Here is a 26,940-nt window from a genome sequence, read left to right on the forward strand (position 1 = left end):
TTTTTCCTATTCATCCCGGGTCTGTATTCAGCCTGTATTAAGACATCACTGTATTACATCTGTATTGCAGAAACACACCACAAGTAAATGAGTAAATGAGACGAGAGCAGACGGTACACACACACGCCCATGTGAGAAATAGTTGGATGCATAACTCCTTGATGTAGCAGCGACATCCAAATATAAATGCAAATTTCCCAAGTCTGCAGGGCGATAAGGTATTCAGTTCTATTCTCGTGGCTCAGGAGGTATAGAGCAGTCAGTCGTCTGGGAGTCCAGGGAGGTTCCCAGTTCGATCGCAGCCTGTCCCTGGCATCGCGTCAGTTGTCCTTGAGCAAAACACTCTCGCCTTAACGGCTCCCTGGGCGCTGCTTAGTGGCTGCCCACTGCTGCTAATAGTTAGGATGGGTTAAATGCAAGAGGACAAATGCTGGGTATATGCAAATGTGGTTGGCGAACGAATCTCCCTTTCCCCCCATTGTGTTCTGTTCTACATACCCTCTAGCTTTCACTTCCATTTTTCAAGGAAGTAAATGGCGCGATGGCAGCCACGGACAGTGTTGCCAGATTTTGGTGAGAGAAAAAAGCAACCGGGGTCTAGGAAAACAAGCCCAAAAGAAACGACTAGGCCACATAAGCACTTTAAACCTATATACTGTATACATCGGCTAATTGAAAATAGCCGATCTACAAGCTCACACGTTTTGAGCTTGTAGATCTGCTATTTTTGAAAAAATCTTGAAATAAAATGTGGAATATTTGGAATGTTTTTGAAACATTCTAACAACACAAATCTGGTACGGGACTCCCTGGCACAAAACATTAGGGGGTTAGGGACAAATATATTTACATTTTGGGGGATCCATGACATGAAAATGTTTGAAAACCACTGGTTTAAATAATAATTTGGAAGCAAGGCCAAATAAGCAACTACACTCAGGGGCGCCGGAACGGAATATGACGTGTTCGCGTGCATGTGGACCGTGCGCGCGCGTGCGAAAATTTTGCGGTTATTTCGGGTGAGTTTGTTGATTTTTGGGGGGGATAATGCGGTTAATTCGGTTCGCCTCACGCTCGCGGTGGTCGCGAGGTGCGGGGGACTGGACAGATTTTATTATTTATTTAAAAAAATAAAAAAAAAACTTTTTTTTTTTTTTTTTTTTGGCTGGACTGAATTGTGGGGGGGGGACACAGTGTCCTTTAATTAAACAGGCTCCGGCGCCACTGACTACACTTAAAGGGACTACACCATGAATTTTAACTTTTTCTTCTTTTTTGTGTGTTTTTGGCCTCCCCTACCTCTCTTCTATCCCCAAAAATACCCCAGTTTGAACACTCAGGCTTTCACAGCAAATCTGGGGTTTTCTGTAAATTGGTCTCAAAACAGGCCAAACTGATTTTCACCGTGACGTGACGTCACGTCAGGGTGCAATACCTCCCGTTTTTCAGTTCCGCACAGAACCAGGAGATAACATGCCTACAAACTGGCTCAATAGCGCCCCGTGCCAAACAGGACAATGTGGTATTGCAGGTGAAAGTGCTTTATAAGCCAGAGAGAAGTTAGTTGGGATGAGTATATCTGAGGCTTGATTTAGGCTCAAACCTTTTGAAAAACGTTTGAGGGACATAAACAATATGATATTAAATATATATATATCTTTTTTAAATTCATGGTGTAGATCCTTTAAGAAACGAGCCATATATACTACCGATATATACAAGCGACTTTACAGAAAAAGAAGCGCAAAGTTGCTTATAATAAGCGGACATGGCAAGCTCGCACTGGTTCTATTCTACATACCCTCCAGCTTTCTCCTCCATTTTTCAAGGAAGTAAATGGAGCGATTGTATAGTCACGGATGGATGTACGTATGTATGTGTGTGTGTGTGTGGGTGGATGGCTGGATGGATAAATTGGGCAGCTCATTAACGGATGGATGGGATGCTTGGCACTAGGATGGATGCACTTGTAAAAGCGCTCAGACTTTGGGTAGCGACTGGAGAGTGGGATGAATGGATGGATGGAGGGGTTGCACTGATTGATGGATGGATAAGGAGATGGAACAGATGGGTGCTTATAGCTGCAGAGTTGGCTGGACGCTGGCCGGGGCGGTGATGAACGATGTTGTGTGCGTGTTTTGCATTTCTTTGTCTGCGCGTGTGTGTGTGTGTGTGTGTGTGTGTGTGTGTGTGTGTGTGTGTGTGTGTGTGTGTGTGTGTGTGTGTGTGCACAATGGATATAAAGGTTGTTTTGTTGTTTGCAAGTGTTTGTGTATTACTGTATCCTGTTTTTAATTTGCATGTAATAATAAATCAGTGGTTCTCAAGTGTTAGATTAGATTAAATTAACGGAATTCCACAACAGTCTATACTGTAGCCCACGCGCGCACACGCACACACACACACACACACACACACACACACACACACACACACACACACACATACACACATCCACTGCTGTAGCCAAATCTGTGTGTCTGAACGTGCTTTGCTGCAAACGTGTTTGTGAGCACATGTAGCGCCCGGGCTTCGAACCCGGGTCTCCCGTGTGGAAAGCCAACATCTTAGCCGCTAGCCTAAAGGGGAATCCCCCCCTTGGCTGGGGTAGATATTAGGGTTTACGCCACCAGGAAGAGGCTCTGGGCCACTACTGCTACACACATAATGTGACATTTTAGCATTTTAGCAACCCTTACTGTGGCGTGTGTGTGTGTGTGTGTGTGTGTGTGTGTGTGTGTGTGTGTGTGTGTGTGTGTGTGTGTGTGTGTGTGTGTGTGTGTGTGTGTGTGTGTGTGTGTGTGTGTGTGTGTGTGTGTGTGTGTGTGTGTGTGTGTGTCACCTGATGTCTATGCAGGCCTGTAATAAAGACAATAATTGGAGACAGTGTTGGTTCCTCACCTCTTGTCCTTTACTTACTGGTTAATTACTAGGAGACAACTTCACTTTAATTACTACTGCTCTGCAGCCACGGTTATTACACCATGCAGGAGACAGACAGACAGACAGACAGAGAAGAGTACACAGTTAAATCATCAGTGTTAATTAGCTCTGAGAGTGTACAAATGGAGCTAAATGGACACGTTAAGGGCCTACTTGGTTCCATCTGTACACTGTCAGAGTTCTGTATTGTTTGTGTTGTGAGGGAGCGAAAGAGAGGAGTGAATTATAGTTGGACAGTCAAATGTGTAATCTGAGTTCCCAGAAGTTTTCGCCAGCTCTCGCATACAAACGGGAGGGGCGAGGAAACTTCTGGGCCAGAACCCGGGTATTTGTGGGCGGGATGTAACTTACGCTCAGAATCTGAGCGGACACGCCTCTTACCGGTCTGAGAGCTGTGCAACTCGTCTAAACAGTCCGACGAGAGGCAAACAGCAGTACACAACAATGGCGGCCGCAATTTCTCAAGGAGAAATTGCTTCCCGTCGCTCCTGTTTACATGCAACACCCACTGCATGTAGATCCCGCCCCCTTTTCTTCACTGGCTGTTGATTTGAATCAGAACGCAGTGGCCGCGCCCCTGCTGTCCAGGCGAGGTCTCCCAGACTATCAAATGTGGAATGTTCATTTAACTCTGGGAGTGTAAAAACTGATCTTTTTCACCCAGTGTAGGAATGGACAGTGTGTTGACAGAGGAAGTGATACATTATGGGAGATGGAGATATGAGTACGGCTGCTGTGAGAATCCCAATTTTTTTTGCTAGTGGTTGATGATTAATCACAGTTTTAATTACGTTTTTTCGGGGGGAAATTAACATTTTGGATTAACTCAAAGCACTCATTCTGAGCCAAATGGAACTTCTTCCACCGTTGAGCCAAATTGCACCGTCATTAATTGCGGAGGGGGCTGACATTCTTTTGATACACGGTCATACAGTAGTCGTGCAGGCTGGCAGTGCTGCCCACCTCTGTGCCACTGTGGTGCCATGATGGAGGGAAGATGGGGTGGAGAGAGGGAGGGAGGGAGGTGATGATGGGAGGGATATGTATGAAAACCGGATAGTCCAGTTGGAATGGGAGAGTGTGTTTGGTAACACAAACGCACACAGAGACAGCCGGTCGCTGCGGCATCGCACGATATGCAAAGTGCATTGCACTTTGCATATCGTTGCTGTCGGGCAGAAACCTCTTATCTCCATATACTAACCTTTTGTGTTTTTTTTGTAAATTAACTGCCCTACTTGATCATACTACAGCGTCACACAAAAGCATCAAAAGTAGCAGATCTACAAGCTCAAAACACGGCGCGAAGCGACGCGTTTTGAGCTTGAAGATCTGCTACTTTTGCTGTTTTTTTATTTGGTAAATGATAATTGGTGCAATTATATAGCGATTTTATCCAAAGCGCTTTACATAGATTGTGCATTATATTCACCCATTCACACACACATTCATGCACCGACGGCGGAGGACACCAATGCAAGGCACCAACCTGCTCATCGGGAGCAGTTAGGGGTTCAGCGTCTTGCTCAAGGACACTTCGACGCAGACTCTGGGGGAGCCTGGGAATTGAACTTGGAACGTTGCGATTCCCATCCGGCCGCAATACCGGCCACTCTACCCCTGAGCCACTGCCGCCCATGTCGGTAGTGGTTCACTTCATGACGCTTTTTGAGCCTCTAGATCTGCTACTTTTGCTTTTTTTTTATTTGAATCCTGAAAAGTAACAGTTTTGGACATATGAGGTTTCCACCCGTCAGAGACGATATTGCACACATTGTACATAAACAACACACGCATACCCAAACTGTGGAACAAACTCCCCATTGCGGTCAAAACTGCGGCCTCATTCCCAATTTTCCGCCGTAATCTTCAGACTCACCTCTTCAGACTCCACCTCAGCCCTTAGCACCTGGTTGCGAAGGCGCGCCTCCGCCCAAGTGGAGCTTACTATGAAAGTCTGCTCGGCTTGTGTGTGTGTGTGTCTGTCTGTCTGTGTGCAGTGCACTGCCTGGGTGCGGCCGACAGAGTGCGCCAGAGTGCAGCTACAGTCAAAACACAAACACACAAACACACACACACAAAGTCTAGATAATATGACCACCATGCAGACATTAGAGTGGTCATTTGTTCTCATGTTTTTGTTACTTGGGCGTTGTTGTTTTTTCTTGACCACAATGTTAAAAAAATGTAATTTAGATGGCATGTTATTTAGACAGATGCTAGGTTCATTGTTTACCTGGTATCCTATAGTTTCAATGTAGCCTCGCGTGGCCAGACAATATCACACGACACACTGCGTGGATATTAGTCTGGTCCCTATCAACGATAGATTTTTTTCCAAGGGGCGATTACAAAAAGATCCAAACGGACTCTATTGGTTAGACTTAAACCAATCAGAGCAGTGCTTCCTTGTACGAACCAATCAGAGCAGTGCTTCCTTGTTGATAAGCCTGCCCACATTTGAATACTGGGCCCTGGTTGGTCCCGCACAACCTCTGCGGGAGAGAAATACATTCTCTATGGAGGGGGGCCAGACCTAATCTGCCGAGGGCTAAAGTGCATGCAATTTTGCAAAGGCAGATTCGTCTGGAACCAGGCTAGTTTCAATGTACAGATTATTCTTTTGTTGATATATTGTTTAGATTGATGCTACAGTAGGTTCTTGGTTTACCTGTGATCCTAGTTTACTGAGGCGCTACACTCTGCATTTGATGTATGTGTTTACCTTGCTTACTGTAAGTCGCTCTGGATGAGAGCGTCCGCTAAATACCTAAATTAAATTGTACATTAGCCACACATACACACACGCTGCCTCCCCCGCCTAGTGTGAGTGTTTACCCAGGGTGGTGGTGTTCACCACAGCATACATCCACATGGAGCTGCAAGCAGCTCCACTTAGCTCTGTTAAAACGCTATTAAGATTGAACTGCTGGGGACTGGAGCAGACAGCACGACGACTGGAGCAGACAGCACGACTCTAAACACATTTTATATCTGGGATCTGATGTGTGAATGTGAGAGAGAGCGAGAGAGAGAGAGAGAGAGAGAGAGTGAGACTGTGTGTGTGTGTGTGTGTGTGTGTGTGTGTGTGTGTGTGTGCGTGTGCGTGTGTATTACTATACTCGTGAGGGACAGATGTCACAAGTATCTCATAAGAAAAATGGTGTACTGTTCGGTGACATTTAGAGGTTAGCTTATGGGGTTAGAGTCAGAATTATGCTTTATTATACTTGGTTTTGCGCTGCTGTCGTGCACCGAACAATTGCAGACGTGTTGTGAGCTTTTTTCTGATCGGCAATCTTTAGGCTTTAGGCTTACGTATCAAATCGTTGTCCTAAAATGTTGCTGTCCTCACAAGTATAGTAATACAAACGTGTGTGTGAGAGAGAGGGAGGGGTGGGAAAGTTTGCTGGCAGGTGCGTGTTGGAGAGCTCGTATAACGTGCCTTAGAGGGGTGTGTGCGTGCGTGTGTGCGTGTGGGGGGGGGGGGGGGGGGGGTTATGCACGTCTGTGTGTGTGTGTGAGGAAGAGGGAGTGAGACTATGTGTGAGAAATTGAGCTTATGCATGTATGGGAGCATGCATAATAATCACAATTTTTTACAGTGCTTATCTGGATACTCGCTTTGCGACCATAACTTTATTAAAAGCAAAACATTTGTAAAAAAATTTAATATACAAGAGGGCTAAAAACAGCAAAAGAGAGAGAGCGAGAATAATGGGCTCTACGCACAGCAGCCATATTGGAAAGAAATTGGGCCTCTTCCTTACTTCCTTTCAGGACTTACCAATTATACTAATTAAGGTTCTGTTCTCACACTTTTTGTTTTCAAGGACCTCATAACTCTGAATGTACAAATATGTACTCTCTCAGAGTTACACACCTATAAGGGGCCATTTGGAACCCCTTCAAGGAACCATGAGGATCCCTGGACCATACTTTGAGACCCACTGGTGAAGCAGAGTGTTTCCAGTGAGCCAACGAGCACAATATCAGCACCCTGACTCTGTTTGACCAGAATTGGAACAGAGCCTTCATTAGTAGCATTGGTAACACCCGTGAAGGAATTAAGGAAGAGGCCCAATTTCTTTCCAATATGGCTGCTGTGCATAGAGCCTATTGCAAGCATTTTTTGCGTCTGTGTGAAGAGTTCATAAACGAGTCTAGAACGCGTAGGTGTGAGTGGAGTCGTTAAGGAGGACTAATGAGAAGAGAAGCTGAACTCTTAATGAGAACCTGCTGTGAGTGACAACCTTATTACCGCTGCACTCTCACACTGCCTATAGCATCACACCGCCCCCGCATATCTATACGCACGCACGCACACATGCACGCGCACACACATCAACGCACGCACATAGTATACACACTTCCCCTGCAGCTGCTGATGCCGCAGTATTCCTCATTCATACTCGGTCGCGCGATGGAGTCGCTCGCCGACGCGAACAGAAGTTCGATGTTAGACTGAAGATCAGCTATGAACAGATCTGTGAATTGAGCTGTAGACTCTGCCTTGAGCGTTAGCTTGACAACACTGTCACACACTACGTCACACAGCCTTCTCCTCTTGGCAATAGTCTGACATTATAATTGTTTTATATTTGCTATTTTATGGGATGCCCCCCCCCCCCCCCCCCACACGCACATTTTCCCCACTATTCCTTTTTACTTTTTCTGTTGTTTTCGTAAGTTAATGTACAGTACTACTTCGATGAGAAGTACAAATAGAATTTAGATGATCTAGTGATGTGGGCTGGTAGATCTGCTATTTTCACTTAGACTTGCAGACAGAGGATGGAGGGAAGAGAGACAGTCAAGGACAGTGTGTGTTTGGGGGGGGGAGACAGACAGGGCGGATGTAAAAATAGAGAAATGAACCTACTGGAGGTTTCTCACACACACACATGCGTGCGCTTATAGTGAGCATATCGTCTCTGTCAGGTGGAAACCTCATGTCCAAAGCTGTTACTTTTTAGGATTCCAATTCAAAAGTAGCAGATCTACAGAGCTTGTAGATCTGCAACTTTTGATGCTTTTGTGTGACGCTGTAGTATGATCAAGTAGGGTGTATGGAAAAAAACTAAAAGTTAGAATATGGAGATAAGAGTTTTCTACCCGACAGCAACGATATTCTGTGAACACAGCAGCTCCCAGACTCCCTGTGGTCTCATAGTTAACTGGATCTGAAATGCTCTGTTTTTGGTCTCTCATGGTCATTTTGAATGGTTCCTCTCTCTCTCTCTCTCTCTCTCTCTCTCTCTCTCTCTCTCTCTCTCTCTCTCTCTCTGTCTCTCCATCTCTCTTTCTCTCTCCCTGCCATTCTCTCTGTCATTCTTTTTATCTTCCCCGTCTCTCTTTCTCACTCTCTCACTCCATCTTAATGTCTCTTGAGCCAAGTTTAATTGAGCTCACACACACACACACACACACACACACACGCGCACACACACACACACACACACACACACACACACACACACACACACACACACACACACACACACACACACACACACACACACACACACACACACACACACACACACACACACACATGGCTCAATGTCAATTTTCTCAAATATACTGTACTGGTCTCTTTCAAAAACACACACGTCCACACACTGCCCTAGATCTCTGCTCTCCCAAAGGTTATTTGTGAAAGCGCTTTCCCTTCCTCTCTCTCTCTCTCTCTCTCTCTCTCTCTCTCTCTCTCTCTGTCTGTCTCTGTCTCTCCATGAAGAATGATGAATAATTCACCAGCGCTCATCTCTCTCGCTCTGTGTATAGCTAAGGGCATGTCAATCCCACGCAGCTGTTAGCATTGGAAACGTCTCTTAGAGTTCCAGTCGCAGAGAGTCCTCCTCTGCTCATTTTGTATTTAAAATTAAGCATCGTTTAAGTCCCTAATTGTCCAGGATTTCATCTACCACGCCAGCAATGTTTTTGTAGGTGCTTATGGGTTTACTGGAGGGTTTTTAATCAAGGAAGGTTGTGTTACACCAGATCAGGGCCTTCACTCCACAGTGAAAACGCGGTTTGCATCCCACGTGTGAATGCGAGTGGGAAACAGTGTTGTCCAGTGTCGTAAGGTGCTTGAACTGTAAAGCCTAATAGCTCTATGCACAGCAGCCATATTGGAAAGAAATTGGGCCTCTTCCTTACTGCCTTCATAGGTGTTACCAATGATACTAATTAAGATTATATTCCATTAAGGTCAAACCGAATCAGGTGCATGTTGGCTCACTGGAAAGACTCTGTTACACCAGTGGGTCTCGGAAGTGGGGTCCAGGTACCCTCATGGTTCCTCGAGTCGCTTCCAAATGGCCCCTTACGGGGGTGTAACTCTGCAAGTGTACAAATGGAACCAACTGGACCCGTAACGGCCATTTGGTTCCATTTGTACACTGTCAGAGTTATGGGGGTCCTTGAAATGTAAAAGTTTGAGAACCACTGTGCTACATTAAGTGGAACAGAGCCTTCATTAGAATCATTGGTAACAGCTGTGAAGGAAGTAAGGCAGTCTGAGGCCCAATTTCTTTCCAGTACGGCAGCCTATTCAATAATGCTCTGTCGTACATATTTTCGGCGCACAATACCGTCGTACGACAAAGTATAGAACAGGCTTAAGAGTGAAACTGATCGAATATAAAGCTTCAGATAAGACGAGTTATCATTTGTTACTTTAAGCTCAAGGGCAGAAGAGAGCCTGGTGTGTTGTACTTCTGAGGAAATGGTACCAATCAGTCATCATAACATAAAACATAAGATAAAAGTTGAAAGTGAAACTTGCAGAACTTTTACATGTGTAGAGTTAGACAGAGTATTGCATTATTGCATTGCTGTCGTACACATCGGCTGAAGCTGTGTGTGAATAGCCTCTCTGGTGCATCGTAACACAACAGCAAGCATCTGCTAAGCACCACTACTGCTATGTGCTATGCTAAGCTAATGAGCCCAGTCTGAGCATTAAATGGAACCCAGTGGAGCTATAGTGCCGTTACCTTCAGCCATTTGCTTGGCTGCTAACTCTCAGAGTTGGCACTGCGCTCTGTGTTTACGATCAACGTGGCCCCATCCTGTACAGCGATAAAACGGCTCTCCGCGGCGCCGTTACATTCTGTGTAGCGGCCACCGTTTTCCAGTGCGGGCTTGCGGTGAACAAGCCGGTGTTAAAGTGTCTTCCACATGGATACGATGACAAGGAAGCGTGGCTGCCCGGTGGACACGGCGAACCACCGCACAAAACGAACCCGGGACCAAGACAAAAAAAAAACACATGCCATCTCCGGTTTACCTCCCGTATCTGCGCGACGTAGGTGGCCACCCATTTTAGGAGACCGGAATTATGTTGGAGTCTATTCATTCCAATGGGAGAAGTGAACTTGAACACAGCTTCTGAACGATTCTTTAGCCCGATGGTCACTGAACAAAATATTGGACCCAATCACCACAAAGCCACACAAGGCCGAACATTTTGACACTTAAATAACTTTTTTTCAGAGAGACAAATCAACTTTATTATCAACCTTTCTCTGTCCCAGCAACATACTCTCGCGAGATCTCGCACCAGTAAACATAGGACGTTCACAAGCTCTGCCGTCAGACGGCGCCCACAGGAGACCATTTCATTGCCATTTTTGTACCATCTCGCCTCTAATGGCTACAAATGGGATGATAGATCTTTCTATACGGTATATCCACCATCTTTGCCCCAGGATTCTACATTTACAGGATGTGATGTTAATGGAAATATGGTCCTTCTAACCTTTCCGCCGCGCCCTCAGCGGTACAGCAGCGCTTGTCGGTTGTGTGGCATCAGATTCCCCTGTGTGCTCAAACATTTATCATTTACCGCAACACAACAGCAAGCATCTGCTTAGCAGGCTATCATTTTTTTTCAGTGGTATTCTCAAGGGTATCCAAAGCTCCGGGTTTGGGTGTCATGCATGCAGTGACAGATGCTGCTGTGTATCACACATGCATGATGAGCTAACTGTAACTCCACCTGCATACTGATGTCTGCCTTCAGTGCAGGCTGCACACGCATGTTTAACACAAACGGATAACACACACACACACCTTCTAAGGGTGCTCTGTGCTTTGGACATGCATTTTGGACATGCATCGCCTAGCTGGCTAGTTCCGAAGCCAGCCCGAAGGTAGCCTGCACGTTATCCATGCATTATGGAATACGAACGCACTGGGACATGTATATCGTCTCTGTCGGGTTGAAACCTCATACAGTATGTCCAAAACTGTAACTTTTCAGGATTCAAATTTAAAAAAGCCAAAAGTAGAAGATCTACAAGCTGGAAACACGTCGCTTCGCGCCGCGTTTACAGCTTGTGGATCTGCTACCTTTGATACTTTTGTGTGACGCTGTAGTATGATCAAGTAGAGCATTAATTAAGGGGAGAAAAAAACGTTTAATATGGAGATAAGAGGTTTCTGCCTGACAGAAATGTAAATGTATGGGGGGGGGGCGAGACAGTAAGAGACAACCACAGTGTTTCGTAGAGGAGTATTATGGGGTGTTTTCTATGCAAATGGTACAAGCATGTACTGTGTGTGTGTGTGTGTGTGTGTGTGTGTGTGTGTGTGTGCAGTGTTTGTCCGAGCACTGGGCAGCATCATATTCTCAGTATCACAACAGAATAAAGTTAGCAAAAATAAAAGTTCATGCAGTTTGTTTGGAGGACTGGGGGCTGCTGGGGGGGGCGGCGGGGAGTAAACAAAACTGAAATCACAATAACACCAAGCAACATGAGTATGGATGGTTTTGTTTTATGCCATACGTCTCTGCCAGGGCAAGCATGAATAATTCACTCTGCCATTCCTCTCTCTCTCCCTCTCACTTTTCCCACCCGCCTCGCTCCGACTCCATCTCTTTATTCCCCTCGCACTCTCTCTCTCTTACTCCACCCTCTCTCTCTCTCCTCCACGCCCACTCTGTCTCTGCAGACCACACCTCGGTGGGAGGCCTCGGCGACAGCTTCTACGAGTACCTGCTGAAGGCGTGGCTCATGTCCGACAAGACCGACACGGAGGCGCGCAAGACCTACGACGACGCCATCGAGGTGCAGTAAATACAATCAGAATCTTTTATTGTCACATGATGGATTAAAGTTCTCAGTCGCCACGACTGATTTCAGTCGTTTGGGTTCCACAGGCAGAAGCCAGCATGTCTTCTATGGAGGCATGCTTCGCAGCGAAAATAGCAGATCTACAAGCTGTCAATCAATGCGTCTGCGACGCATTGACAGCTTGTAGATCGGCTATTTTCGGTTATTAATTTAAGATTGGAGCATTTGAAGTGGTCAAATATCAATATATCCAGAAGCATCTTCCATAAAACCCTAATGGGTCTGGGATATTTCATCAATAATAAAAGAATACGCCCGCACACTGCCAAACTGTACGGTACAGGAGCTCATTTATTGAGAGAGAAGCCACGTTTCGGTCACTGATGACCTTCTTCAGGCATCATGCCTTGTTTGCCTACACACCTGCTCTTAAGCTCTTATTCTAGGTGTACGAAGGTTTTTCTCAACTGGGATATTTCATAAAAGCACAGGTTAAAGTCTCAATCTGTGATTTCTTCACCTGGTTGGCAGTATGTAGAACAGCCGGAACAATATTACTAAATCATCATCATTTTACATATTGTGTTAATTGTTTAGGAAACAGGGGGCTCCTTTCACACTGTTTCACAAATCGCACATCAGGACTTAGAACTACTTTTAATCCATGTGTGAAGAAGTGTGTGAAAATAGTTCAGAAACATCCAAATCCACATACGAAGTAATGAAAATGAAGATATAATAATAATAACCTTGAAACAGTGAAGCGCCCGTTTATAGAAAGGCAGCAGCAGTCACATTGTGTCTTTTTTTGTGTTTTATATGAGCCTCTGAGCTTGCTAATGTGAGGAAGCAGATGTTTGCAGTCTGCTGCTAATAAAGATGTGGGTTGTTCAATCATGGAGGGAGGTGGAGAGGACGTGGAGTGACAGCTGTCACCGAGCAGGACAGGAACAGAGGGGTGGCAACTTGGGAAGAAGCTCTGTCTCAATCCTTGATGTTTTACATGTCGAGGACCCTCAAATTGATATATATTTTGCCGCGGACCCCCATCTGAAAATGCTTTGTGCCAGGGACCGCTAGGAAAGAAGAAAACATAAAATCTAAATGATTCAAAAACACTTTCAATATTTTTCGACATTTAAAAAAAAATAGCAATAGCTTTTACATCTGCTATTTTTGAATAGCCCAACGTGTAAAATATGGATGAAGTGGTTAAAATGATTATGATGCTGTATTAACACATTTAGCTGGGGACCCTCTGGAACCCCCTCCTGGGGGGTCCCCGGACCCCACTTTGGAGAACCACTGTTTTAGGTAACACACTTTGTATTGCCTTCATGTTGAAAGGCGTCTACTGTAACAGTAATGAACCTTGCCCTTGCCATGCTATCCCTTCCATCCAGGCCATCGAGCGCCATCTGATCCGTAAGTCCAACGGCGGTCTGACCTTCATTGGCGAGTGGAAGAACGGCCACCTGGAGCGGAAGATGGGCCACTTGACCTGCTTCGCCGGCGGGATGTTCGCCCTGGGCGCCGACGGCTCGCCGGACGACAAGGCGGGACACTGGCTCCAGCTGGGAGCCGAGATCGCACACACCTGCCACGAGTCATACGACAGGACAGGTATGAGACACACACACACACACACACTGTACACCTGCCACGAGTCCTAAAAGATAGGTAAACTAGAAAAAGTGCTCCTCGGAGCACAGGTCTCCGCCAGGTCAGGTAGGCTATTGTTGCCTCCTGGTGGCGCTATAATAAGCCAACGTGAAAAGGTTGCCATTTCTTCTTAGGCCTTGCACGACGATCGGACACTGACTGCATTCATGATTTGAGGCATTTTGTTAAAAACATGTTTCGCTAAATTAGACCTGTTGGTGGCGCTATAACAGGCCAATGTTAAAAGGGTGGCATTTGTTCCTCAACATAGTGTGAATGTGCGTGCAAAGTTTGAGCGCAATTGGACGGTGCGTTCATGATTTGCGGAATTTTGTTCAAAACAAGCCAATAATGCAAACTTTAGATGCTAATCTTAGCCAATCAGTATGGCATATGAAAAATCAAACACATCCGTCGTGATCACATGACTATAGAGATCATGTGTACCGATTTGCGTGAAATTTGGATAACATTGGAAGGAGTAGTATAAAATAATGTGTTTTACATAAGTCGGCCTGCTGGTGGCGCTATAAAAGGAAGATGTGAAAAATGCAGGGCAAAGGTTTTTCCTTGACCTCTAGGGAGTGTGCATACAAAGTTTTACACAGAACGGTGCAATTATAGGTAAAAACACGAACCGGCCTGTTATAGCGCCACCATGAGGCTGATTTGAAAATGTTCAAATGGTAGTTCTTCCTCGGCCTAATGGGAATGTGTGTGCAAATTTTTACGGATATTGCATGCTGTGTTCATGATTTGAGGCATTTTGTTCAAAACGGAGCACTCCTGCAAACTTTGGAAGACATTTTTAGCCAATCAGGATGGAATATGAGAAATCTGAAAGACCCGTTTCATTGAATGACTACAGAGATACTGTATACCGATTTGCGTGATTTTTGGACAAAATCTGTAGGAGTGCTGTCAAAAAATATGTTTTGCACAAATCGGCCTCCTGGTGGCGCTATGAAAGGCCCATGAGAAAAATTTGGGGCAAAGGTTCTGAATTGGCATCCAGGGAGTGTGTGTGCACAGTTTCGCTACGATCAAGACAACGGTGCCGGAGATTAGCTGGTCACAGACGGACACACACACGGACACACACACGGACGGACGGACGGGGTGGAAAACATACTCTCTCGCCATGCCTTTCGGCCTGGCGGAAACAAATATACATGCCCAAATTCAAATGTATAAAATGTATACAAATCTTTTTAAGATAGCAGATCTACAAGCTTGCAATTCATTGTGAGCTTGTAGATCAGCTATTTTAAAATGGTCAATATGTTTAAAATGGTCAATATGTATATAGCGCTGAAGTGGTTCATGTATGTTTTGTAATAATAATCAAAATCTACAAAGTAACTAGTAACTAAAGTTTTCAAATAATTGTAGTGAGTACAAGTATAATATTTGCCTCTGAGATGTAGTGGAGTAGAAGTAAAAATACTGAAAATTGGAAGTACTCCCGTAAAGATACCTCAAAATTGTACTTAAGTACAGTGCTTGAGTAAATGTACTTAGTAACTTGAAACCACAGGAAAACCACTGGAAAACACCCCATGATACTTATTTGCCGAACACTGTGGTTCTCTCTCACTGTCAGTCAGTCAGAGAGACACATTCTCTCTTTCTCTCTTTCTCTCTCTCTCTCTCTCTCTCTCTCTCTCTCTCTCTCTCTCTCTCCCTCCCCCTGGCTCTCATTATATCGTTGCTGTCGGGCAGAAACCTCATATCTCGATATTTTAACTTTTTGTGTTTTTCCCTTAATGAACGCCCGCATTTTGAGCTTGTAGATATGTTACTTTTGCTATTTTTGTAATTGAACCCTGAATAGCAACAGCTCTGGACATATGAGGTTTCCACCCCGACAGAGACCATATAGATCTTGACCACTCATACGTAGCTGGGATTACCAGCTGTCGTTTTTTTCACTGCCAAAACTCCTATGGTCTCATGTCACCTTGAGAAACATGGCAGTGTGTGTGTGTGCATGTGAGCTATAGGAGGTTCTAGTAAGCTTGAGTACCCCCCCCACGACTCGACTCCCCCCCACCCCCCCCCCCACCCACCCTCCGAAATAAAAACGAGTTCGGTTTCCACAGCAACCGAGAGAGAGAGTGAGCATGGAATTTGACATTGACAGTGACGTTGAACAAGGTTAGCCTCTTGTCGTTGAACTTTAATGAGGTGCTGTTCACTGCCACACTGGCACAAGTGTGTGTGTGTGTGTGTGTGTGTGTGTGTGTGTGTGTGTGTGTGTGTGTGTGTGTGTGTGTGTGTGTGTGTGTGTGTGTGTGTGTGTGTGTGTGTGTGTGTGTGTGTGTGTGTGTGTGTGTATTACTATATTTGTGAGGGCCAAACATCCCCACAATTATAGTAGAATTAGACATGCGAGGACATTTTTCCTGATACTAAAAAGATACATTGTTGTTTTATGGTTTAAAGTGTATATCGTCTCTGTCGGGTGAAAACATCATACAGTATGTCCAAAAGTTTCAGGATTCAAGTAAAAAAAATAGCCAAAATAGCAGGTTGAAAACGTGTTTCGAGCTTGTAGATCTGTTCTGTACATTTTACCAAAAGACACAAGAAGTTAAAATATGGAGATAAGAGGAGCAACGATAATGTCTAAGGCTATGAATGTGTCTTGTGTAATTGTTGAGTATTGTTTTCTCTATTGTATTGAATATTTAGTATCTTTATTTAGTATCACATTATGCTGCTGTAACACCTCAATTTTCCTTCGGGGATCAACATCTCATCTCATTATTTCCAAAACAAATACTTTTAGAGTTGGGCTCACAATAAGCAAAACATTCAGGCTGGCATTTAGAATTCAGGTTTTAGGGGGTTAGAGTTATGCTTGATGTATACTTAGTTAGGTGTCGTGCACCAGAAATAGATGATCTACAAGCTCACAAAGATGGCCAAAAGAAATTGCAAACATAGAATTAGCATTCTAAAATGTTGATATCCTCACAAGTATAGTAATACAAGCATGTGTGTGTGATGGAGTAGTGGTCCTCAGTAGTGGTTCCTTCCATGTCAAGGACCCCAAAACTGATATTTGAAAAAGATCTTTTTCCAAATTATTCCAAAATTGTTACAATTGTATAAAATACAGTTAAAGTGGTTAAACTTATTTGGATGCTATATTAACTCATTTTACTGGGGACTCCCTGGAACCCCCGCAAGGACCCCTGGTTTGTGTGTGCATGTGTGCTTTAATCCCTTTTCACTTAAACCCCATAGGGTCTATACTAGAGTCTTTTCTGTTATTGTGAGGAAAGCTTTAGCTGAAAATAGCTGATCGACAAGCTCGCTGCGACACTTTGTGAGCTTGTCGATCTGCTATTTTCAGCAAAAGCTTTCCTCACAATATGGATGCTGGGGTTTAAGTGGTTAAGAGACCCCCCACGCGTGACTGGAGCCCCTCATGCCAATCAGACTTAATTGGCAGAAAAACCGCCTGGCTGGTAAACGGCAGCAAAGCCTGAGAATATCAAACCACAAACACACTAACCGTCTAATTCACACAATCACTGAACTCTCCCTCTCTCTCTATTTTCCCCTCCTCCTCCCCGCTCCCCTGCCTCTGTCTCCTCCTGTCTCCTCCTCACCTCTCCTCCTAACTGCTCCCCTCATCCCTGTGTATCTCTCCCTCCCTGTGTGTCAAAGAATTGATTTCAAAATACTATCGTCTATTTTTCGATTCCGATCACCATCACCATTCGATAAAAAAATGATTCCCAATCAGTTTAAAACAAATTATTATATTGTTTTCATCTTGACTTGTACAACCAAGTGTAGTCGAGTTATTTCCGACAGCTTAAACAAAAACATATATAATACCAGAGAGAGGCGTGTAAAAATGATTGGCTTTGATGGAATCTTAGATTAGCTGTAGTTCTATTTGATGCTGAAACACAACGTGATTGCTTTGATGCAAGTCATCAGGTCATCTGGGAAAGGTCAGCTTTCTGTCCCTAAAACCAAAAATAAAGGTGTGGAAGCAGCATTTAGCTTTTATTCACCACACATCTGGAATAAACTCCCAGAAAACTGCAGGTTCTGCTGCCACTCATATTTCTTTAACTTAAGACCTTTCCGTTTGCCGCTGCCTTTGATTTAATTACTTTTTCTTTACTTTTACTTTATCTTTTATCTTCTGCACTGTATCTGTTAATTTTAGCTTTTTTTAAAAACTCATTTTATAATAGTGTTTCCTTTGCTTGATGTTCAGTGTAAAGCACATTGAATTCCCTTGTTGTTGAAATGTGCTATACAAATAAAACCTTGCCTCCCTCCATATCTTCCCCCCTCACAGTGCTGAAGCTGGGCCCGGAGGCCTTCAAGTTCGACAGCGGTCTGGAGGCGGTGGCGGTGCGCCAGAACGAGAAGTACTACATCCTGCGTCCGGAGGTCATCGAGACCTACTGGTACATGTGGAGGTTCACCCATGACCCCAAGTACCGCCAGTGGGGCTGGGAGGCCGCACAGGTGAGATGTTGATTGATTGAATACTTTATTAGCAGTTTGCAAAAAAAAAGCACAGGAAAGTACATTTCAATACAAGGTCTGCTAAGAGGATTTTAAACCCAAGAAAGCGTATGGCTTGTTTCCAGTTGGGGTCCTTTATACTCAATTCATCGAAGACAGCCGTGACAACACTTTGCTTTATTACCGCCACAGCTTTGTTCGTTTTACAGCGTGGTTCTGCAGGAGGCTAGCTACTGTCTTTGAGTTTGTTTGTCTGGAGGAAACTTGGGAACCAATTTTTTTCCCCTTCGTTTTTGTTTCTGGGGGGCACCACCTCCTTTTTTGTGTTGAAACATAAACTTGGTTTAGCTCCTCCTCTTTCTTAGTCCACTTCCTCCCGGGCGCTTCTGTGTTTTTTTCTACTAACGACAACGCTACATGTTTAGAGCAGTGATGCTGACAGATTTGAGAGATTAGTCTGGAGCTAATCTGCACTGCCAGTAGGCCAAATCATTTTTCACGTTTTATCTTTTTTTTTGAATATTTAACTTCAGTTTTATAGCATAAGTCAGTGGAGCTCTGATTGGGCTGAAACCAGTCGCCGTAGACATCACAGGTTGGTCACATGAAGTGTTTGAGATCCACATTGCAGCCACTGTGTTCTCTTTAACCTTCATTTAACCGGGTAAGTCATTAAGAGCAAAGTCTTATTTACAATGGTGGCTTGGGCAAATGCAAGCCCTCTTGAGGGAGAAGGGTCTAAAAAACTAAATGTCAAAGTTAAAGGGAGAAGTTAAAAGTTAAAACGGTATACAACAACCAAAAATAAAGCAACATATCGTCTCTGTCGGGTGGAAACCTCATATGTCCAAAACTGTTACTTTTCAGGATTCAAATTCAAAAACGTCTTTTGATGCTTTTGTGTGACGCTGCAGTATAATCAAGTAGGGCATTCATTTAGGGAAAAAAACACAAAAGGTTTGAATATAATACAGTTGGAGGTTTCTGCCCGACAGCGACAATGTACAAGTAGTATGACAAACAGGCAAAGCACAGCAGCAGCAAGACATTGTTTGAGTGCTTTAGCCTGGATTCAAGTGACAGAATCTTTAATCTGTTTGGGGCAAAGTCGTCATCATCCACACATCAGACATTAGATTAATTAAACTGAGTACAGAAATAACATCATAGCCCTCTCTCTCTCTCTCTCTCTCTCTCTCTCTCTCTCTCTCTCTCTATTAGTTATTATTTAGTCACAAGATCTTGTCAATACTTTTTATTGGTTAAATATTTATGTAACCCACAGACACATACACTTAATCATGTTCACCTTAAATAAAAACAAAACAGAAATAGCTATGTAAATGAGCTAATTTCGCTACAATCCTGTACGAGGAAGTCGGGCTTTAATTTATGAAAAAACATAGAAAGGTGAATTATGGAGATTTCTGCCTAACGGCAACGATAAATGCCTTCAAAGTCATGTTTAATAAGAGGGTGGTGGGTGTGTTTATGCTCCTTGTTTATGATAATGTTGGTATTTTTCCTATTAATAGCAGAGAGGTGTGCTGAAGGTGAAGGACTGTAGCTCCACACAGATTAATGCCGCCGCCCTTACGACCCTTTCTCCCGCCCTACGCTGATAGACTCCAGTTTGATTAATTACAGGCGGTGGCCAAGCACCGTTTAAAGGAGTGGTTCTCAAACGTTTTCGTGCCAAGGACCCCTAAATTGATATGTATTTGGCCGCGGACCCCCATCTGAAATGTTTTGTGCCAGGGACCCCCAGAAGAGAAGATTTATGTAAAAAAAAACATGAAAGAATAGCCAAAGTATGAAATAATGGTTAAAGTGGTTCAAATCTTTGTGATGCTATATTACTAATTTAGCTGGGTACCCCCTGGAACCTCCTCAATAACCCCTGGGGGTCCCCGCCAGGACCCCAGTTTGAGAACCAATGGTGTAATGTTTGGAATATACACACACACACACACACACACACACACACACACACACACACACACACACACACACACACACACACACACACACACACACACACAAGCAGACTTAAACCTCCCAATGCTCAGCACCCCTGCTGTTTTCGACAGAAGGATTTATACTTTGTCGTACGGCGTACTTGTCTACTCTGTGTTACATCTCTGTAACACAGATCCTGGATCAGTCTCTGAGCTCATCGTGAGTTAATCTTGCTACTTACTGTATGTGTCCTAGATCAATGGTTCCCAAACTGGGGGTCCCCAAATTATTTTGGGGGGTCTCCAGATGATTACCTTAATGTGCAACATTGTTTTCTCACTCGACAGTAAACAAACCAACATACAGTAGGCCTATAAGTGTAATTTAATGACTTTTAAAACCTTTTTAATACCTCTAAAATTAAAAAACAAAAAAAAGACCATTAGTGTGTCAAATGTAACCAATAAACTATAGTATAAAAATATTAAAAATAAGAAAGTTGCAGAAATTGTATTGCGAGGCGTTGTGAGCTTGTAGTTTGGCTATTTTCACAATATTTATCTGTGGAACCGAGTCAAACTAAATGCCTCAACTCCTACAAATCCAAGTGCGTGTCAGGGTGGGGGGTGCCCAGTTCAAATATGATTATTTAGGGGGGGGACACGGCCTGAAACGTTTGGAAACCCTAACGGCTAGCCAACTAGACAGTCCGCCCAAGATGTAGAGACCTGGTACATGTGGAGGTTCACCCACGACCCCAAGTACCGCCAGTGGGGCTGGGAGGCCGCACAGGTGAGATGCTGATTGAGTGAATACTTTATTAGAAGTTTGCAAAAAAAACACAGGAAAGTACAGTTCAATACAAGGTCTGCTAAGAGGATTTTAAACCCAAGAAAGCCTATGGCTTGTTTCCAGTTGGGGTCCTTTGTCCTGTTCATCGAAGACAGCCGTGACAATACTTTTGCTTTGCTACCACAGCTTTGTTGTAGCCAGAGTTTTGTTGTTGCCAAAGTTCAACCAACACGGTAGAAAACGGGGCTTCTGTGTTCATAATGTGCGTGGCTCTCTTATCAGAAGCTTTTTGTGTGCAGACAGACTTCCTTTTGTTTCCATATTTCATGTGCTGCCCATAGAAAATACCAAATAGGAAGCTTTGGTATGCATACCCAACACATGGTGATTTAGCCCCAGGCTGTCAGAGGAAGGTTTGCTTTGTTAAGGAGTCGGGAGATATATAACACCTAATCAGGCTGTCTGCCTGGCTTTTATCTTCTGCATCGCCAATGCCTCTACCTTGATCTTCTCCGTTTTCAAAGGACGGAGGAGAAAAACTGAGTCGATTGGAGGTGAATCTGTACTTTTGTCTTTCAATCTCTCTGTTCCTCCCCTCTTTTTTCTCGGCGGGGGGAAACAAAGCGATGCTGGAAGACACCGAAAAACGGAACAAGGCCTTGTCGTTGAGATACCCTGGTTTAATACTGCGACTGAATTCATGTTCTCTCTCTCTCTCTCTCTCTCTCTCTCTCTCTCTCTCTCTCTCTCTCTCTCTCTCTCTCTCTCACACACACACACACGTTCTTACACACACAGTCTTCCTCTCGTCTGTCCCTCCCTGTGTGACGAGGTGGCTGTCAGCAGAATTCCCCCACAAGGAGTTTTTGGGCTCCTGTTGTTTCCTGTTTTTCATGGACTGCTGGTTTGTCCTTCTGCGGTGTCCCACACACACACACTCATCTGTACTACCTGCCCACACATACACACACACACACACACACACACACACACACACACACACACACACACACACACACACACACACACTATACTGTACACTAACACTGCGAAACCCTGAGTGTTCCGGAAAGCATCGGTGTCATTTTAGATTTTAGAGGTGGCTATTGAAAAAGAGCAGATACAGTACATATACAAGCTCACAGCACGTCACTTCGTGCTGTGCTAGGAGCTTGTACATCTGCTATTTTTGATTATATTATAATAATTTTGAATAACGAAAAGGTGTGACGAACTACTGATTTAGAAGACATTCATTTGTAGAATCGAATTTTAATGGGTTAACTAATGGGTGATTTTACAGTGTACTCTAGGTACATGAACACACGTACGGTTCGTGCACAGTAAGTCACAGTAAGTTACATACAGTACAAATTCTGTAAAGGGCCTACTCTGTGTGGAGTTTGCATGTTCTCCCCGTGTCTCCTAGGGTAGTTAATACCCTCACAAAAACATGTAGTAATCCTGGTCGCTATACCGCCTCCCCCATGACAGCCGGGGCACCTGATGGAGGGGAAGGGAACTGGTTGGAATAACGTGTTCCTTCCACGCGCTACGTCCAACCAGGGAAACTCCCCCCTGTCAGGTGACAAGAAGGTCAGTTGGCTCTCATGCACTGAAGGAAGCATGAGCTCGGCCCTGGCCTCCCTGGCTGTGGGGGACTGGTGTAGCGCTGGTGTAGGGCTGATGTAGCGCCCAGGATCACTTAGGAAATTGGCACCGGGTGAAAAAAATGGGTTACAAAAATCGAGGGATAAAAATTATTAAAAAAAAAAAAAAAAAAAATTCTGTGTCATGTGTGCAAAAGTACACACACACACACACACACACACACACACACACACACACACACACACACACACACACACACACACACACACACATACCTAGTTCCAGGCATGTGGAGGCGTTTACAGAAAAACATTGATATTCACAGCCACAACCAGCCTACACACACACACACACACACACACACACACACACAATAACCGCCGATAAGAAAGAACGGACACACACAGTTGTCCTGTGGCCATTTGCAGTGGATAATGACGCGTTAAGTATCTGGGCAACTGGTGACACACACACACACACACACACACACACACACACACACACACACACACACACACACACACACCCACAGTGAAAGCACCTGTGGCTCTGTGTGCTGGCTGGATGGAAACAGAGATCACCTTCCTCACGTGCATTTTACATATTTAAAGAACATGAATGTCATTTTTACGGTGTCTCTGTAGGAGACGGACCGGTTGACCGATCAGTATCACATTTCTTGTGCACACTGCTGGTAGCCTGAGGAAGTACCGCCATGCATTTTTTGTTTTGTTTTTGTTTAAATATTATGTTGATAATGGAAGTGGGAGAAAAACTATGCAACCGCAGGCGCTCACAGGAGATACTAGTGATTTAAAAGTATCAGTGGTGCTCCTGGATCAAACAGGATAAAACACCAGAGAAAAATAGGCAATCCATCCGGGCACTCAAAGGTCAGATGGAGGAAGCAGCCTTTATTGAAACAACATGTTTCGACCTCAGGAGGTCTTCATCTTTTCACCCTGATGAAGATCTCTTGAGGTCGAAACATGTCTTGTTTTACTAAAGACTGTTTCCTCCATTTGACCTTTTAGTGCCCGGATTGCCTATTTTTCCTCTCATAACCCATTTAGACCTGTTGTAACCTATACGTTGCTATACCTTTCAATCCCGGAGCCACCTGTGTCTCATTAGTTGAGTTGTAGTTGTTTTTTTTTGTAAGAATTTGAACGTTTTCAAAAAACTTGAGGTTTTAGAAGGTGTTTTTGGAATCGGCCTCAGGTCTAAATGGGATAATGGAAGTGAGTGGCGTTCAGATCAGGCTGAAGCCTTGCCCAAAATGTGGAGGCATATGTTATAGATAGAAGTCCAAGCCAGGCCGTTACTAGAACCTGTGTCGCTTTCAGGACAACTTATCTTAACCTGTTCTCCTAATATTTGTTTTTGAAAAAACGTATGTTGCTGTAATATCAGTGGTTCTCAAACTTTTTCATGTCAAAGACCCCCCAAAAATGTATTTGGCCAATCTCAAAATATTTTGTTCCAGGGACTCCCCCTGGCCATATTTGGGAATGATGCAAGTCGGAAACGACGCAAGTTGGGAATTCATACTCCACCCGCTTATGCAATAGGCCTACCCATTGTACTTGTTAAAGAGTCAAGAGTACCTGTTGTAGCCGTTGTCAGAGTACCCAGGGCGGTTACCCACTGACATACGATTGATCGGCTAAATATGGAGATACAGGGAATCCCTGATGTCGCCTCAAACTTGTGACGTCGTGTTGACGACACACACAGGCATGCACGAATGAAGTTCTGTTGTGTACGCTATCACTTGTATTGACTAGAAGCTCGCCCCCGCTACGCGGGGGCTCGCGTCTAGCCCGCGGCCACGCCCACGTAGCGCCCGCGGCCACTTGGCAGCGCATATAAGTGGCGTAGCGTCATGAGGGCCAGTGCGGCCGTGGCTCGGTCAGTGAAGACCCTGTAGCGCGGGTGATATGTGGCATAGAGGGGCAGATTGTAAATCTCCAGAGCAGAGGAAACATCCGTGGGCTACCATTGGTGCAGCGATGTGTGCGGTTGCCCTGCGGCCCCTCCTCCTCCACCAATGTGCAGTATTGAGAGCCCTGACGTCACAACATTTGGAGTGATGGGCACTGCACTCTGGTTGGTTAGGGTACACCTAGGGCCCAGGTAGAACCCAGTTAAAGGCTGCATGGGCAAACCCAGTTAGGACCCGCCTTGGTCCCACATAAACGTGGCTAGTTGGGGCCCACCTAAGGGCCAGGTAGAAGCTACTTATAGCCTGCATGGGCATCGCAGTTAAGACCCACCTCGGCCCCACATAGAATTGCCTAGGTGGGGCCCACCTAAGGCCCAGGTAGAACACACGTATGTCCCACAAGGGCATCCCAGTTGGGACTGAAGTGGATCCCGCTGACATTGCTGACATGGGGTCCATATGGTTTAGGCCACCTTGAAACCATATGGGAACTACGCTGGCATGCTGGCTGGAATGCAAACGCTGCATCATTCCTGTAGTGTGTAGTTTGATGTTGTGTGTGTAACAGACATACCTGCAGTGTGTAGATCAATGTCCATATGAAAGTCAATGCCCAGCAGTGTTGTTTTTTTCTCCAGCAGAGTTTCTAGTGTCTCTATCTCTCTCTGGAAGAGGTTGCACATGAACTCTGCAGCCGCACTGAGGCGCTCCAACACAAACACTCTGACATTAAGCTGCTTCACACAACAAACATCAGCACCACGCTGCTGTTTGTCCAAAAGACACAGTATCTCCTCTCCCAGCCGTAGAAACCCCTTTTGACACATTTTACCTCATTTATCCAGCTCTCACTGACTCTCCCCTAATACAGTGGTTCTCAACCTGTCGGTGGGGACCCCCCCACAGGCCAATGTTGAAATGGTAGCAGTTGTTCCTCAACATAGTGTGAATGTGTGTGCGAAGTTGACCGCAATCGGACGCTGCGTTCATGATTTGCGGCATTTAGTTCTAAACGGGCCACTCCTGCAAACTTTAGATGAGAATCGTAGCCAATCGGGATGGAATATGAAAAAGTAAACAGATCCGTCTTGATCACATGACTGTAGAGATCATGTGTACCGATTTGCGTGACATTTAGATGAAATGGGAAGGAGTAATGTAAAGAAATATGTTTTACATAAGTGGGCCTCCTGGTGGCGCTATAAAAGGTAGATGTGAAAAAAGCAGGGCAAAGGTTTTTCCTTGACCTCTAGAGAGTGCACATACAAAGTTTTACACAGATTGGTGCAGTTATAGGTGAAAACACAAATCGGGCTGTTATAGCACCACCATGAGGCTGATTAGAAAAATCTGAAGTGAAATTTCTTCCTAGGCATAGTGGGAATGTGGGTGCAAAGGTGCACGGAAAGTGCATGCTGTGTTCATAATTTGAGGCATTTTGGTCCAAATGGAGCAGTCCTGCAGACTTTGGAAGCCATTTTTAGCCAATCAGGATGGAATATGAAAAATCGGAAAGAGACGTTGTTTTTAAATGACTATGGAGATGCTGTGTACCGATTTGCGTGATGTTTGGACAAAATATGTAGGAGTACTGTGAAAAAATGTGTTTTGCAAAAAGCGGCCTCCTGGTGGTGGCACTATAACACTGGGCCATGTGAAAGAAATGGGGCAGAGGTTGTGAATTGGCATCCAGGGAGTGTGTGTGCACAGTTTCGCTGCGATCAAGGCAAGGATGCGAGAGTGTAGCTATCCACAGACGGACGGACAGGGGGTGAAACATACTCTTGCGCCATGCCTTTCGGCCTGGCGGAGACAATAAATAAACGAAAGTACAGGAAAAGGCCATGTATGCAACAAAAGTAGTCAACAAACAATACTATAAAACATTGGCCACATTGGCAAATAATATAAGAAAGAGGCAAACATGTTAAAAATAGCCGATCTACAAGCGTACAACGCCTCTCAACGTGAGAGGGGGGGGGGGCTGGAAAGGTTGATAACCAGTGCCCTAATCGGACCGAAATTACGTGAAATTACTACATTGCCATAATGCAGCCTAAACGTGTGTTGCACGGGGCGGTCCTGCCATTACGTTAGTTACTGGAGTTAGTGTGGAGCTACACAGTTCTCCAGGAGCCCACAACATACACCATCTGCAATGGACTGACTGAGCAGCAATAATAACATTCGGCACACGAACGTGCATTGTTGACAAAGTGATTGCAAGGCCGCTGCAGGCATGACAGCGACGTTAGCGTTAGCTACATGTCAGCTATAACAGCTCCCTGTCCGTCGTTGCTGCGACTGACTCTGATCATGGCTACAGCAAACTCTCTCTGCGATGCCATTGTCTGGAAACTGCTCCTGGCATGACACGACCAATGAGAGTGAGCGCTGTTGTTGTTGCTAAGATACGGTGTATGGCACATAGCGTCTCTGCCCCAT

General features: G+C 44.8%; 1 protein-coding gene across 4 annotated transcripts in view; it reads left to right on the forward strand.

Annotated features, from left to right (window-relative positions):
• The window catches only part of man1a2 (mannosidase, alpha, class 1A, member 2), a 188,926-nt gene that overhangs the window by 153,304 nt on the left and 8,682 nt on the right, over positions 1 to 26,940 (forward strand). For all 4 annotated transcript variants that reach the window (XM_084084766.1, XM_084084763.1, XM_084084765.1 and 1 more), the window contains exons 11-13: positions 11,905 to 12,020; positions 13,430 to 13,649; positions 18,016 to 18,188. In XM_084084766.1, coding sequence (XP_083940892.1) covers positions 11,905 to 12,020; positions 13,430 to 13,649; positions 18,016 to 18,188 — 509 coding nt within the window. The remainder of the gene's footprint in view (positions 1 to 11,904; positions 12,021 to 13,429; positions 13,650 to 18,015; positions 18,189 to 26,940) is intronic.

The sequence above is a fragment of the Gymnoscopelus microlampas genome (genome assembly GCF_963454915.1).
Source record: "Gymnoscopelus microlampas genome assembly, chromosome: 17".
Classification (NCBI taxonomy): Eukaryota; Metazoa; Chordata; class Actinopteri; order Myctophiformes; family Myctophidae; genus Gymnoscopelus; species Gymnoscopelus microlampas.